General features: G+C 38.5%; 1 protein-coding gene across 2 annotated transcripts; it reads left to right on the top strand.

Moving 5' to 3' along the window:
- The first annotated feature begins 1,288 nt into the window (after positions 1-1,288).
- lnpa (limb and neural patterns a) lies at positions 1,289-12,484 on the top strand. 2 transcript variants are annotated; one of them, XM_057336707.1, is made up of 13 exons: positions 1,289-1,388; positions 3,265-3,362; positions 3,771-3,812; positions 5,038-5,225; positions 5,409-5,467; positions 6,298-6,338; positions 7,003-7,089; positions 7,176-7,227; positions 7,573-7,758; positions 8,568-8,673; positions 9,737-9,807; positions 9,995-10,150; positions 11,646-12,484. In XM_057336707.1, the coding sequence occupies exons 2-13, from the start codon at positions 3,336-3,338 to the stop codon at positions 11,801-11,803; spliced, it is 1,173 nt and encodes a 390-aa protein (XP_057192690.1). In that variant the 5' UTR covers positions 1,289-1,388; positions 3,265-3,335; the 3' UTR covers positions 11,804-12,484. The 2 variants fall into 2 exon arrangements, with proteins under 2 accessions (XP_057192690.1, XP_057192689.1); XM_057336706.1 differs by having other exon boundaries at positions 11,643-12,483.
- The last annotated feature ends 319 nt before the right edge of the window (positions 12,485-12,803 follow it).

The raw sequence follows: 12,803 nt of genomic DNA, 5'->3' as shown, positions 1-12,803 counted from the left end.
CCAAAAATGAAAATGTACATCATTTACTCACCTTCAAGTTGTTCCAAAACTGTATAAATTTCTTTGTTCTGATAAACAAGGATATTTGGAAGAATGCTTAAAACAGATTTTGCCCCACATTGACTCCCATAGTAGGAAAAATTACTTTATCTTTTCTTTTGAACACAAAAGAAGACATTTGAAGAATGTAGGACAGCAAACAGTTCTGGGGCACTTTTTGACTACCATTGGAATTTTTCCTACTTTGGTAGTCAATGGGTGGAAAAATCTGTTTGGTTATAAGCATTCTTCCAAATATCTTTCTCCGTGTTCATCAGAACAAAGACATTTATACAGATTTGGAACAACTCAAAGGCGAGTAAATGATGACAGAATTTTCATTTTTGGGTGAAGTATCCCTTTAAGCACATCTGTGTCCCTAGCATTTGCACAGATGGTGACAACATGTTTTAAAAAATGTAGCATTAACCTTTATGTATCTAAAGTCAAATCAAAAAAGTGTCAAAATCAAATATTCATTTTTTGACCTCTCTAATATTCAAATAAAGTATTATTGATAAAACAATTAGTTAAAAAAAAACATTATTTTCAAACAGTGAGAAGGTAATTAGAAGTATTTTTTTTCGTTATTTATTTACTTCTTATTCATGTAAGTCTCAATTCATGTTATTTTAAAATAATTTAAAACATTTGAAATTTCAGATATTTTGATGTATTAGTTTATTGGGGAGGGGTACAATCTAAAATCTTGCCTAGGGCACCAACAGAGCAGACTCAGTAAATCAATGTAATATAAAGCTTTACAACACCTGCCCAAAGCCAGAGGCCAACTGCAAATGCAACAGGCCTTTCTGACTTTAATAGTGCTCTTTAAAGTCAATATTCAAATCAATATCAAATATTTTTTTATATAAAATAAAAATGCAAAAGAGAATATGCATTCAGTAGTTACTGTAAGCATAACTTACAACTATCTTTTATTATTTTTCATAACAGCATGACATTTTTGTAATCTACTGTAGCTAAATTACTATAGCTAATTATAGTGAATGTTTACAGGCGCTTTGTATCGTTGTAATTATTCTGCTGTTTTGTTCAAATCCAACACATACCTTCCACATGCTGCTGCTTTATACAGCTCCGACGTTTTGAGACATCCGAATAAACGTGCACGGGCTCTCCTGTTTTCTTTTCGCTCCGACAGTGAATGAGGCTCTTCAGTTCCCATGGCAGCTGCAGTGCACCTGAACTCAAGTTTCTCATCTCCCGCGCTTGATCACGTGACAGACGGGGAGCGGAAGTCAGTGCCGCGTAGACTTATGGGATCAGTATGATGACGTTTTCTCTTGAAGTAGATGAGTAATACCGCTGCTCATGTTCATTCTCAGGTAAACCATCAAAACGTTTATCGATATTTGTCTCACTCGCTGCGTGTTTTTGCGTATTAAAGCGGCGTTATAATGCGCTAAAGCGAATATTCTATGGTGCGTCAGCTTACAACTGCTTTAAACCGATCCTTTATTTTTCAGTTAAGTTAAATGTCTTGATCGCGTTGCATTTTTAAAAAGTTTGTATGATTCTAGCTTTGGGAAACGCCATCGATAAGTGAGATTGACTTCGAAAGCGTGTTTGAAATGAGATGGTCAAGTCATGAAGTTTATAATCATAAGTCATAATCTGTTTAATAACCACACGCTCGACTTTTCCTGCAGCAGCACAGACTTGTTTGTGCAGCATATAAAGACTTAGTTGCGTTGTTTACTGAGGTTGAGAATCTCAGTTTTGGTCTGCTTGTGTCTTCGAACTTCTGCGGACTGTCAGTTTAAAATAGAGGAGTGTCCTGTTGCCTTTCAGAGGCTGGAGATAATGTGTGACCTGATGATATCTGATATCGCTCCTCGGACACATTCACTGCTTGCCTTGAGTTTCACAAACTATTTGGACGCTTGAGTCACAGCTTAATTTGGATTAGACCAAAGAAAGTGGCGTTTGTTGTTATGAAAGGCATCAAGTGCACTTTAAATGCAAACCTTTTTGATTTTCAAACAGTTGCTGTACTAATTAGGGAGTTTTTCGACACGTTGTGGTAAAATGATTTTGGGTCATGCCCTCATCTGTGAGATCTTGAAGTTGGCCTAGAGTTCTTTTTTTTCAGATTTTGCCACTTACTTGGCTTGATAATTGGCTTTCTAATGCAATGACATTCATACACCCAAGTGTGAAACTATTTTTGGGAGCCACTATAAATAAAAGCATGACTTTTTCTTAAATTCTCTAATCTCTCGTGATATTTTGAGTCGAAAAACTCTTATCATAATCATGTTTAAAGTCACCATCAAACGGAATTTGCGATTTACTTATTTTCCGTATCGTGACGTGTATCCGAGTGAAACGGGTCTGAAAATAGAAAAAAATGTTGGGCGTGGCTTTATTTTGCCCTTCCCTTTTTGATTGGTTTGTTGTAAATTGGGCCTGGAGGGGAGGGCTAAAAATGCCTGGCCATTGAACAGTCAGTATACTCCAACCTCTTTTTTGTTGCTGACGTCATGTGGTGAAGAGTTGTTGTTGAGCGGTGGGGGTGGGGGGGGGTTGTGGAGCCTAAAGGGGTCATATGACACGGCTAAAACGAATATTATGGTTTGTTTTAGATGTAATGCAATGTGTATACAGGATTTAAGGATAAAAAACATTGTATTTTCCACATACCGTGCATGTTTGTATCTCCTCTTTGCTCCGCCTCTCTGAAACGCGCAGATTTTTAACAAAGCTCATAGCCGAATACTGCAAGCATTTGACAGAAATGTGACGTCTCTGACCATGTTTGGAACATCAGGTTCCTCTTCAATTGTACTGACAGGTACGCCCACCTTACTTGCGTATACATTTGGGCGGTCTTAGTCAGATCCTGTGGGGGTGTGGTTACACGAGGCGTTTCAGGCAGGTCTGGGTGAGCATTCGCTTTTAGATAGAACGCATCTTTTGTTCCCACACTTTCATTTTTGCAATTTCACGTGTCTAATACATGCATGGGCAACTTATAACACACCAAATACACAGTAAAACACGTATCCGCGCCATATGACCCCTTTAACGTTTTTGATTAAAGATTACAAGTGCAAATGAATTAAAAAAACAATTATAGTGTGCACGGATAAATCATTTATAACAATCACTGCAACACTGTGTAAAACACTTAGAATTGTCCTGTTTGATTGCATGGTGACTGTAAGTGTGAGGCTAAAATCTTTTTGCCTTTGTGAACAGGTGTTGAGTTTTAAAGCTCTGTAACAAGAGTAAGAGAACCCAGGCTTGGAGAGAAGGACTTCCCTCGCAGGATGGGGGCCGTGGTGTCTCGGTGGAGGGTAAATAAACTGATAAATAACTGCTTTCCTGTAGTCAGTGGTAAGCGCATGGCGTTAGCAATGCCAAGGTCATGGGTACGATCCCAGGGACATACTTGGAAACATATGCGTACTGTAGTATAATGCAATGTAAGTCGCTTTGGATAAAAGCGTCTGCCAAATGCGTAAATGTGAATATAGATGTAAATGATTCAGTCACCTTCAAATGGCTTTTAATGTTATGTTGCATTGATGTATGAGTGTGCGTAGTCATTTGTTTGCAGTTTATACCTTTTTGAGATGACTTCAGAAAGAACAACTGCTGACGTCAAACAAAGCAAACAATTTTCTCCATACTAGCAATTCTAGATGTGACCGAGAGTTGTTGAACGTTTCTCAGTGTACTAACAGTAGTGTGCTCTTTCACAGGCCAAGCCGTCCACTGTGGAGGTTTTGGAGGGACTCGATAAGGTATAAAATGCAACGAATCTTCGAGGAGTATTGTTTCTCATTTTGTGACATTGAGTTTCTCTTTTTGCACTGAATCCACAAAAACTTTCAGAGTATATACTTGAATGACCGTGAGCCTGTACAGACACACTGTGGCTTTGGGTTTGATGATAGCTCAGTCAATATTCTCAAAGATTTGGCAGTGTGTTTTTCAGGTAATTCTTTCATTACCTAAAACGATTTCATTAGGTCATTTTCAAATCATTCATGTTGTTCCAGTCTGTCACTGAGGCTTATAGAGTAACAGAGAGAGAGTTTTAGACAGACACATGTGTCTGCTGCAGCTCAGGCCCTGTGAAGCGGACCTTAGGATTATTTCAGGATGGGGGTTATACAATACCACACACTTTGACTTTACAGTGTGCTCCGAGTATTTAGATCACATAGATTTGATTCAAGGTTTGACAAGTTTTCATTCCATGCTTATTGCATGCTGCAATTTTGTGTTTTCAAGTTTATCATCTCGGAGTATCATTTTGATATCAACACTTTTGTACATTATACTGATGCAACAGTTTTTTATCTATGCACAGTTTTATTCTTCCGATTTTAACTCGGTACTCGCAGTTTTAACAACTTAACACAATACGTTTTTAATTGATTCTAAACAATACTCGCATTTGAACAGTTTTTTTCTTATAGACAGTTTTATTCGATGCACACGCTTGGCCTGAAGTTAACTTCAGGCCTGTGTTTGGTTATAATATAAAAAAAAAGTGTGTTGAATTTATATGAATTTTAACTCAAATGAATGTTGTTTTTTATATTACTATATTCAATTAATTTAAAACTTCTCAAGAGTTACTGATTCTTTGCAGAGGTCTACCGGAAGTTGAGTTTGCGCCACGTAACGTTTGTTTATTTTGTTGCCGCTGAAACCATCTGTAGACCGCTGGAAGACGTAAACGCTTCCTGCGAACTTCCTGTTTCAGTTTTTTTAACACTGCACAAACGTTTGAACAAAATACAACCAACAGAAAATATATAACCCGACTAACCCAATTAAAATGTGTTTTTATATGTATTTAATGTTTTTAATACAAATGTAAGATTTAAAATAATAAATAATATTTTTAAAATCAATCTTGAAGTGCTTCTGGACCAATGTTATCATCTTGCGCAGTGGTCTATATTTAACCTGCCTGTCTGAGGCTCTTATGGGTTGTGTATTGTTGACTGCTCTCAGGACGTCCAGGCTCTGGAGGAATATCGAGAGAAGAATCAGAGGCAGCTGAAGTTATGGCTTTACAGACTGGTGTTGTACTCGGTTCTCCTTTACTTCGTGGCGTCTCTAGTCATCTACGTGTGGTACATCCCAGAGCTTCTGATAGGAAAATTAATAGTGGCTTCACCGTTCTTGATATTTCCTCTGTTGTAAGTACTCTGGTGTTTGTGTAAAGACAAATTCCATTTTTTCCGTTTTTTGTTATTGTTGTTGCTTTTAAGTATTTGCTTTGTAATGAACACCCAGCCACATAGTGATTTAGCTTAGTCTTATTTAAAATGAATTTACTAATGTGGATGGGTTTATTCATTTTTTTCTCCTTCTGTCCACAGAATCTGGCTTCTTAGGAAACTGCTGATTGTTTTATACAACAAACGAACGGAGAGAAACAGTAAGAGTTTCCCTGTTAACTTTATTACCATCATTGAGGTTTAAGGAGTTGTTTACACAAAAATGAAAATTCTCTCAATCTACTCACCCTCATGCCATCTCAGATGTACGTGACTTGCTTTAGTTGAACACAAATAAATCATTTTATATTTAAATGCCTTAAATTTTATGTTCTTATATGGGTAGAATCACACACTCCATTATAAAAGTAACCCAAATGACTCTAATGGGTTAATAAATGTCTTCTGAAGTCAAACGATACGTGACGATAAATGCAAGAACAAATGAGATGCTACCATGAACTTGCCATTCTGCTCTGCACGTATCGTTGGCTGAATAAGCACAAAATATTCATAATTCATTTCTTACAAACGTATCGTTTTGCTTCAGAAGACATTTATTAACCCACTGGAATCATTTGGTTTACTTTACAAATAGATGCTTTTTGAAGCTTCACCATGTTGGCTTAAACTGAAAACAAGGAAATCATAAATATCTGGAATGGCATGAGGGCGAGGGAGGATTTTCACTCTTTTGACCCTGCCTTTGAAAACCCTTTTAAAGTCATTTTTACTATCTACTGTTTTGTACATAAAATCATCCTACATATTGTAAAGAACATCACCATGATTTCAATCCTTGAGTCAATATTAAAAATATCATGGTTAAGTTAATCCTTAAAGTCAAACTTTGATTTGATTATGAGACTTTAGCCTATATTTCACAGACAGGGTCAAATTTGTGTTAACTGCTCTTTAAATTCAAAATCATGAGGCGTTTAGTATTAATCATGCCGACACAATATTTGTATGTTTATCTTTTTCGTCTTAGATGACAAATTAGAAGAGCTGAAAGCAGAGAAAAAGAAAATCGTGAGTAATCAGTGGGAGTGTCTGTTGTTCAGTGTTGTGTTGGTGAATGTTTTCTGTCCTCACACCTGTGCAGAGCTACTTGAGCGCAGACCTGCTCCGATACATTTAGCTGAAATATGTTCAGCCTAAACTAATGTTAACATCGTCCTGTTTTCCTGCCTTCTGTGGTATTGAGCCCCTTCGCTGTCACCGCGAGAGAGAGAGATCATTTCTGCTCTTAATAAATAATGTGGAATCAATGGAGACGGCGGCTAATTGGCACAGAGACTTTATTTGGTAAAGCGCTCGGCTAATGTCTTGTCTTTAAATTAATAGTGTTTAGTGATGGGAGGAAATAAATCTGAGAAATTGCTTGTCATCCGCTGTCATGTCTAATAACTTTCAATAATTACAGCTGATGGATTTTCACACTCCCCATTATCGCAGTAGCTCTTGTAATTATTCTATTCATTAAAGTTAAATAATTAGCACTATTTGCTCTTTCCCTGAAATGAAGTTTTAAAGTGAAACCAAGTACAAGACGGACAGATTTTCTTTCCGCTCTAAAATAAGCAGCGGGTCTAGTTCGTTCAGTCTGAGTGCGACAGATGTTTCTCACCGTCACGAGTCCATGAGGTTTTTTAGTCGTTTAAGGTTTTGGTGAATGTGTGATGTTCCCACACAGCTTGAGCAGGTGATGGAAACCGAAACGTACAAAAATGCCAAACTGATTCTGGAGCGCTTTGACCCAGACTCGAAGAAAAGACTTACTGTAAGTAGCATCGCACGGTAATCCGTAAAGAAACATTTGGCTTGATTTACAGTCGTACATTTATACCTCTTGTGTTTCTGCTGAAGGAGTTAGAGACTCAACCCTTAGGTCCACCTGCGACTCCAAGACAAGGTCAAGGTGAGATGTCTACTGTTTCAAAGTCACCATGTAGGGCTGTAATGGAGGGACCATTTGTTAATATTTGATTTATTTACTACTAAATCTTTATTGTGCCTGTCAGATTAAAAGGAAAAAAATACTTGTATATGTGTATCTGTACTCTTGATGTGACCAGGACTGCATGAATGGGAAAAGAATTAACCAATTACATCAAAGTCTGCTTTTCACGATGAAATCACAAATAAATCTAGTCCTACGTTATTTTCCATCGACTACTCTTGTATTTGGGTTCAATTTATAACACGGAGCTTAGTCCATCAGACTTCTTACGCCTGATAACAACCGATATGGTGTCATTTTCAGAGTTGCGTCAGAGGCATTCGACCCCTCGTCCCGTTGGACGTCCACCTGCCGGCCCTGCGACTGCCCCCCCTGCCCCGCTGGCCGCACCTGGTGGTCCACCTGAAAAAGGTCTCTCCGCCTCTACTCCACAGGGTCTGATCAGGAGGCCTGGAACCCCGGCTGGCCCAGCAACCCCGGGTGTAACGGGTAAGGCTCGTATCATCACATCTGACCCGGATCTTATTACAAACAGGAAGTAAATGGTATGGTAGTGAGCATTGATGTGATGAAAGGCTGCTAAAATACAAGAAAATATGAATGTTTGTTAACTTTTTAAGGCCTGTGAAAATGTAGGGTTATGCCTTTAAATACTCTTTTATAGCCAGTTTGTAGTCATGACTGACAGCTGGAGTAAGTTATGCAGTGCGCGAACACTTACATTTACATTTAGTCATTTAGCAGACGCTTTTATCCAAAGCGACTTACAAAGAGTATAAGGAGCAATAAGCGATATGTCATACAGGTGCAATAGGTGCCAATACAAAGTTACCAGTTTTACCAAAAGCTAGACCACTACCTGTTGAGAGAAAGCGAGAAGGTTAGTGTTTTTTTTTTTTTTTTCATCTGTCTGTCAAGTATTCACAGAAGAGGTGGGTTTTAAGTAGTTTTTTGAATGTTGTGAGAGACTACGCCACTTCTGGGCGTAGTTCAAGCAAACACCTTTAGCAGGAAATTGGAAGTGAAAAGCACCTCGGTCCACTGCGGCGTCGCCATATGCTGGTAAATGAGTAAACAGCAGGGATTCCACGCTATGCCAAGGCTGGCAGAAATGACCACTCGTCCCGCTATGATCGCTCTTGATGTTAAATTATATTAATTATGAGTGCGGATCACAGCAGGCGTCAGTCGGGAGGTCCCTGTGTTAAACGCTGTCCCGCTTATCATTCATCATGGAGAGCCACGGATATCACCACGCGTCTGCAGAGATGTGCGCTGATGAGCGTGTGTGTTTGTAGGAATGCACCCTCCGGGACCTCCGCTGGCCAGACCCGTCCTCCCCAGAGAGAGAGGTGCCATGGACAGGGTCGTTGAGTACCTAGTGGGTGATGGACCTCAGAACAGGTGAGCGCTTTATCTCAAGATGATGATTTATCGCTGTACGCTGGGTATGATATGAATTCGCAATGTTGAAAAATCACCATATCGTGCAGAGAGGTTCAGTTTTTTAGTTCAGATGGGAGACGGGGAGTGAAGATCTGCATACATTTTCTAGTAAACTCTGAGGTCTGTATATGTTGCCTTTACATCGCCATCTCTGTTTAAAACGCAACATTGCAGGTTACTTTACGAAATGACATTGTCAAGTTCTAGCTTAACGATTTGCTCAATAATGCTTTGCGTGTTCTTACATGGTGATTATTAAATATTTACTTATTTAAATCTGAAAACGATAACTTTTTAGGGTAAAAATATTGATTGAGTTCAAAACTCGATCTTTTCTCATGTTTTCCTCTTCCATGCCCCTATTAACAAACACGAACTTATAATAGTGGTTTATCATATGAAATGTCATATCGAATTTTGCGGGAAATATCAGTTTGATGTCATTTGACTCCAATGTGACATGCAATTTTATGTTTCAAATATACGATTTAGATATAGAGGCAAAAGTCAAATAAAACTCATTTAAATGGGATGTTTAAATGTAGCAAAAGGAATCTTTGTGTGATTATAATTGATGTATTATAAGAGCTCAACAAATGTAAAATAATTTGTAGGAACATTAATAAGAAGGCTATTGATGTGAGGAAAGTTATATTATTTCCTATGTTTAATATCTCCGGTGTCCACAGATATTTCACAGAAGTGATTTTCTCAACCCAAAACTAGCAATACTACAGTTCCCATTTTTCTTTATCTTTAAAAAGAACAACAACAAAAATGAGACTAATTGCACATTATTGACATTGAAATATTAAATCTATTGACTGTCATTAGTCACTCGAGGCGGTTTTTGTTGTCTCAGGTATTGATTTCATATAAATACTGAGATAACATAAGGCTGATATGGTACCACAGCCAAAGTATTGATTCAGTCGTGACCCTTAAACATTAACAATACAGCAGATGGAACAGAACATATTTTGTATTTGTAGTTTTTTTATTTTTCCTGTTTTTATTGCAGATATGCTCTAATATGCCAGCAGTGTTTGTCTCATAATGGCATGGCTTTAAAGGAGGAGTTCGAGTATATCGGTAAGATTTAGATGGATATGCACCGCTTTAACTTGTAACCTCTGGCATATGATTGAGTTTTTAACATGTCTCCAGTCCCTCCGCTGCGTTCACGGTTCTTTGCGCAGTGTGTGTGTGGTTTTTATATTCACATAAATGTCTAAAGGATCAGTCGGAGTTTTGAGGTTGTTTTTATTTCTGCTCTTAGCATTCAGATGTGCCTACTGTTATTTCCTGAACCCTGCCAGGAGGATGCGTCCCCAGGCCCCGCGTCTCCCAGAATCCACCGCAGAAACCAAGATGAGCCAAGACCCCCCCACTGTTGCCATGGAAACGGACCTGTCGGGCTCTTCACCTGCCCCAGGTATCAGATCTCCACCAGAGTTTACCTGAGCAGCGGGAGGAGATGATGTTTAGATGCTCCTGATGTCCTCAGAAGCGCGAGGAGCTTTGCTTCTCTGTATTTAGGAGTATTTACTGCAGGTGTGTGTGCGTGCGTGCGTGCGTTCGTGGCCTCTGAGGAGATATTTTCTGATGTTCTGCTGTGTCTGAAAGCAGATCTGTAAGGTGATTAAAGGCTTTAGAGTCTTTTATTCCCCCCCACAGTGCTGCCTAGTTGGTAGGGCTTTACCCTCTATCTATATCTCTCTCTCGCTCTCTCTCTCTCTTTGTTTTTCATTGCCCTTCTCTTTTAATCCGTTTGGTTGGTGTTTAGCACAGATTTCTATACTGTTGAGCATTTTTTCATCTTTGTAAGTGAACAAAGATATTATGATTGACCGCTGTGCTAGTTACGTTTTACAAGAATCAAACTCTTTTTACTATTGTACATATTTGACCTCTATATAAAGGCTAGCCCATGACTGGTTACAGCAGGGGTCGGGAACCTTTTTTAACCAAAGAGCCATTTTTCCAGTTTTGGTTCATTTATTTTTGCAAAAGAGCCATATATACATCTTTCAATGTCTTCAATACTAATAACTTGATTTATATAATAACTTCAGTGAAACAAACAAAACCGTGCATACATCTGGACCTCTAAAGAAATATTTCCATGATTTATAAACAACTTGCAGGTTTACATTAGGCCTCCATTCAATTAAACTTCATTATATCTAACATATAACAATTTTAAAAAGTGCACGTTCACAGTACTGATAATCCCTCACAAAATACTGCATATGTGTCTTCTGACTTTGCATTGCAATGTTGGACTTCTTGAAACGCTGCATGATCGGCGAATGTCTGACATCAGAGTACCGCGTTTCGAAAACACACGGAGCTCTGCTCTCGCGACACCGTGATGTCATACGCCGATCGGTCTGCGCAACACCACATAAAAGCGAACATAACTAGCGTCTTGCTAATAGCTTTGTAGTTCGGTTCGTAGGTGTTCAAGACACTTACATACCGGTCAAATTCTGTGACCGTCGTATTCTGTGACCCTAGGAGGCGCTGTTGTCACTGTGCAAATACGGCTCTCACTAAATCCTTGGTGTTTCGAGTCTGACGTCATCACACAGCTGTGTTTTTTAGGCAAGTTTAAAAATCATATGTAGTTTAGATACGTCAGGGTTAGGGTAAGGGTTTCGTAAGACTCTAAACATCAAGGATTTAGTCAAAAACAACAAGCCGTATTTGCACAGTGACAACAGTGCCTCCTAGGGTCACAGAATACGACGGTCACAGAATTTGATGCGACACCAGCATTACAACCGAGATTTAAACCCAGATTTAACATATCTGAACATCAGAATATGTCTGCATGACCCATCAAGTATCGCCCTGTTTACCATGTGATTTAGTGACATGTTCCAGTTTTATTGACATAAGCACTCATTGTGTTTGTTTGCCAGAAGGTAAAGCAGCCAGTCCAGGACTCTTAAAGGCAGAAGGCGCAGATCAGCGGGCAGAAGTCATCCCGTCTGAAGAGAAGCCGTGTCTTCCAGAAGCCCACACCAGCCTGTCTGACAAACCCGACGGCGAGTTGGATGTGTCCGCCATGGAAGTAGAGTGAGAGCCAAATCAAGCTGTCTATCCTGAATGTGTGCGTTTGGTTTTCAACTGAGGGTTTGTTTCTGTACTCTTCCTTTACCTCTAGTTTGTTGCTTGTTGTTTTAATTTGACCAGATTAGAATTGCAGTGTTATTTCATAGGTTAGTGCAGTCAATCTCAGTAAAAAGAAGCATTAGGTGGTCAAAGGAGTTTTGTGAGAATTTTGTTCTGTTACATTGCTTATTATACTGATAAATAATACATCTGCAATGAGTTATATTGCTGGGGTTAATTATAGAATATATTGTCTGCGTTTACATGTTATATAGCAGGAACACAACACGTACCTGTTTTTCTTTCAGTTGTCAGGAAAAGCAGCTATTGACGTGCGTTTCACTCCCAGTGTAAGCTCTGAATGTTTTAAAATGCTTATTTACGATACATAATAATGCCAAAGTGACCCCTTACAGGTCTGTTTATATTTATAGATATTAATATCTTCCTAGTGCCTGGTATTAAGCATATGTGCTGTGCTCGGAGAGATGCTTCCGTGTTTACATGTCAGTACTGTCATCGGAATGTCTGTTTATTTATTACTGCATATGGTTCTTCAGTATTTTCAGCCCTATGTGCCTTTTATGTTTGACCTTTTTCAAAATAAAAAACATGATTTGTCTAGTAATTCTAAAGTATAGTGTTTTCTTTATCGTTTTCATTTGGCTGATGTAAAACAGTGGATTTCACACTGTTAACTATGTGTATGAATGCAGCATCATATTAAAACGAGTTTTAGGTTCTTCATTTCAGTGTGGAAATGACCTGTTTGCATACATTTGCAAGTTAAAATCTGCTAAGGGGTAGCCTAATAATGGAACATTGTGGTATTTTTAAAGTAATTTCCCCTATTTTTAGGGTTTGCTTTTTTTGCATGTTAAACCATTTATTTAAAGTGACCATAAAACAAGTCTGTGCATCAAAACCAATCCTTTTCCTGTAAAAAAAAAAGTTGATTTTCCAAGTCA

The sequence above is a fragment of the Triplophysa rosa genome, linkage group LG6 (genome assembly GCF_024868665.1).
Source record: "Triplophysa rosa linkage group LG6, Trosa_1v2, whole genome shotgun sequence".
Classification (NCBI taxonomy): domain Eukaryota; kingdom Metazoa; phylum Chordata; class Actinopteri; order Cypriniformes; family Nemacheilidae; genus Triplophysa; species Triplophysa rosa.
Note: the sequence above shows the minus strand (reverse complement) of the source record. Positions and strands in the feature narration are given on the sequence as shown.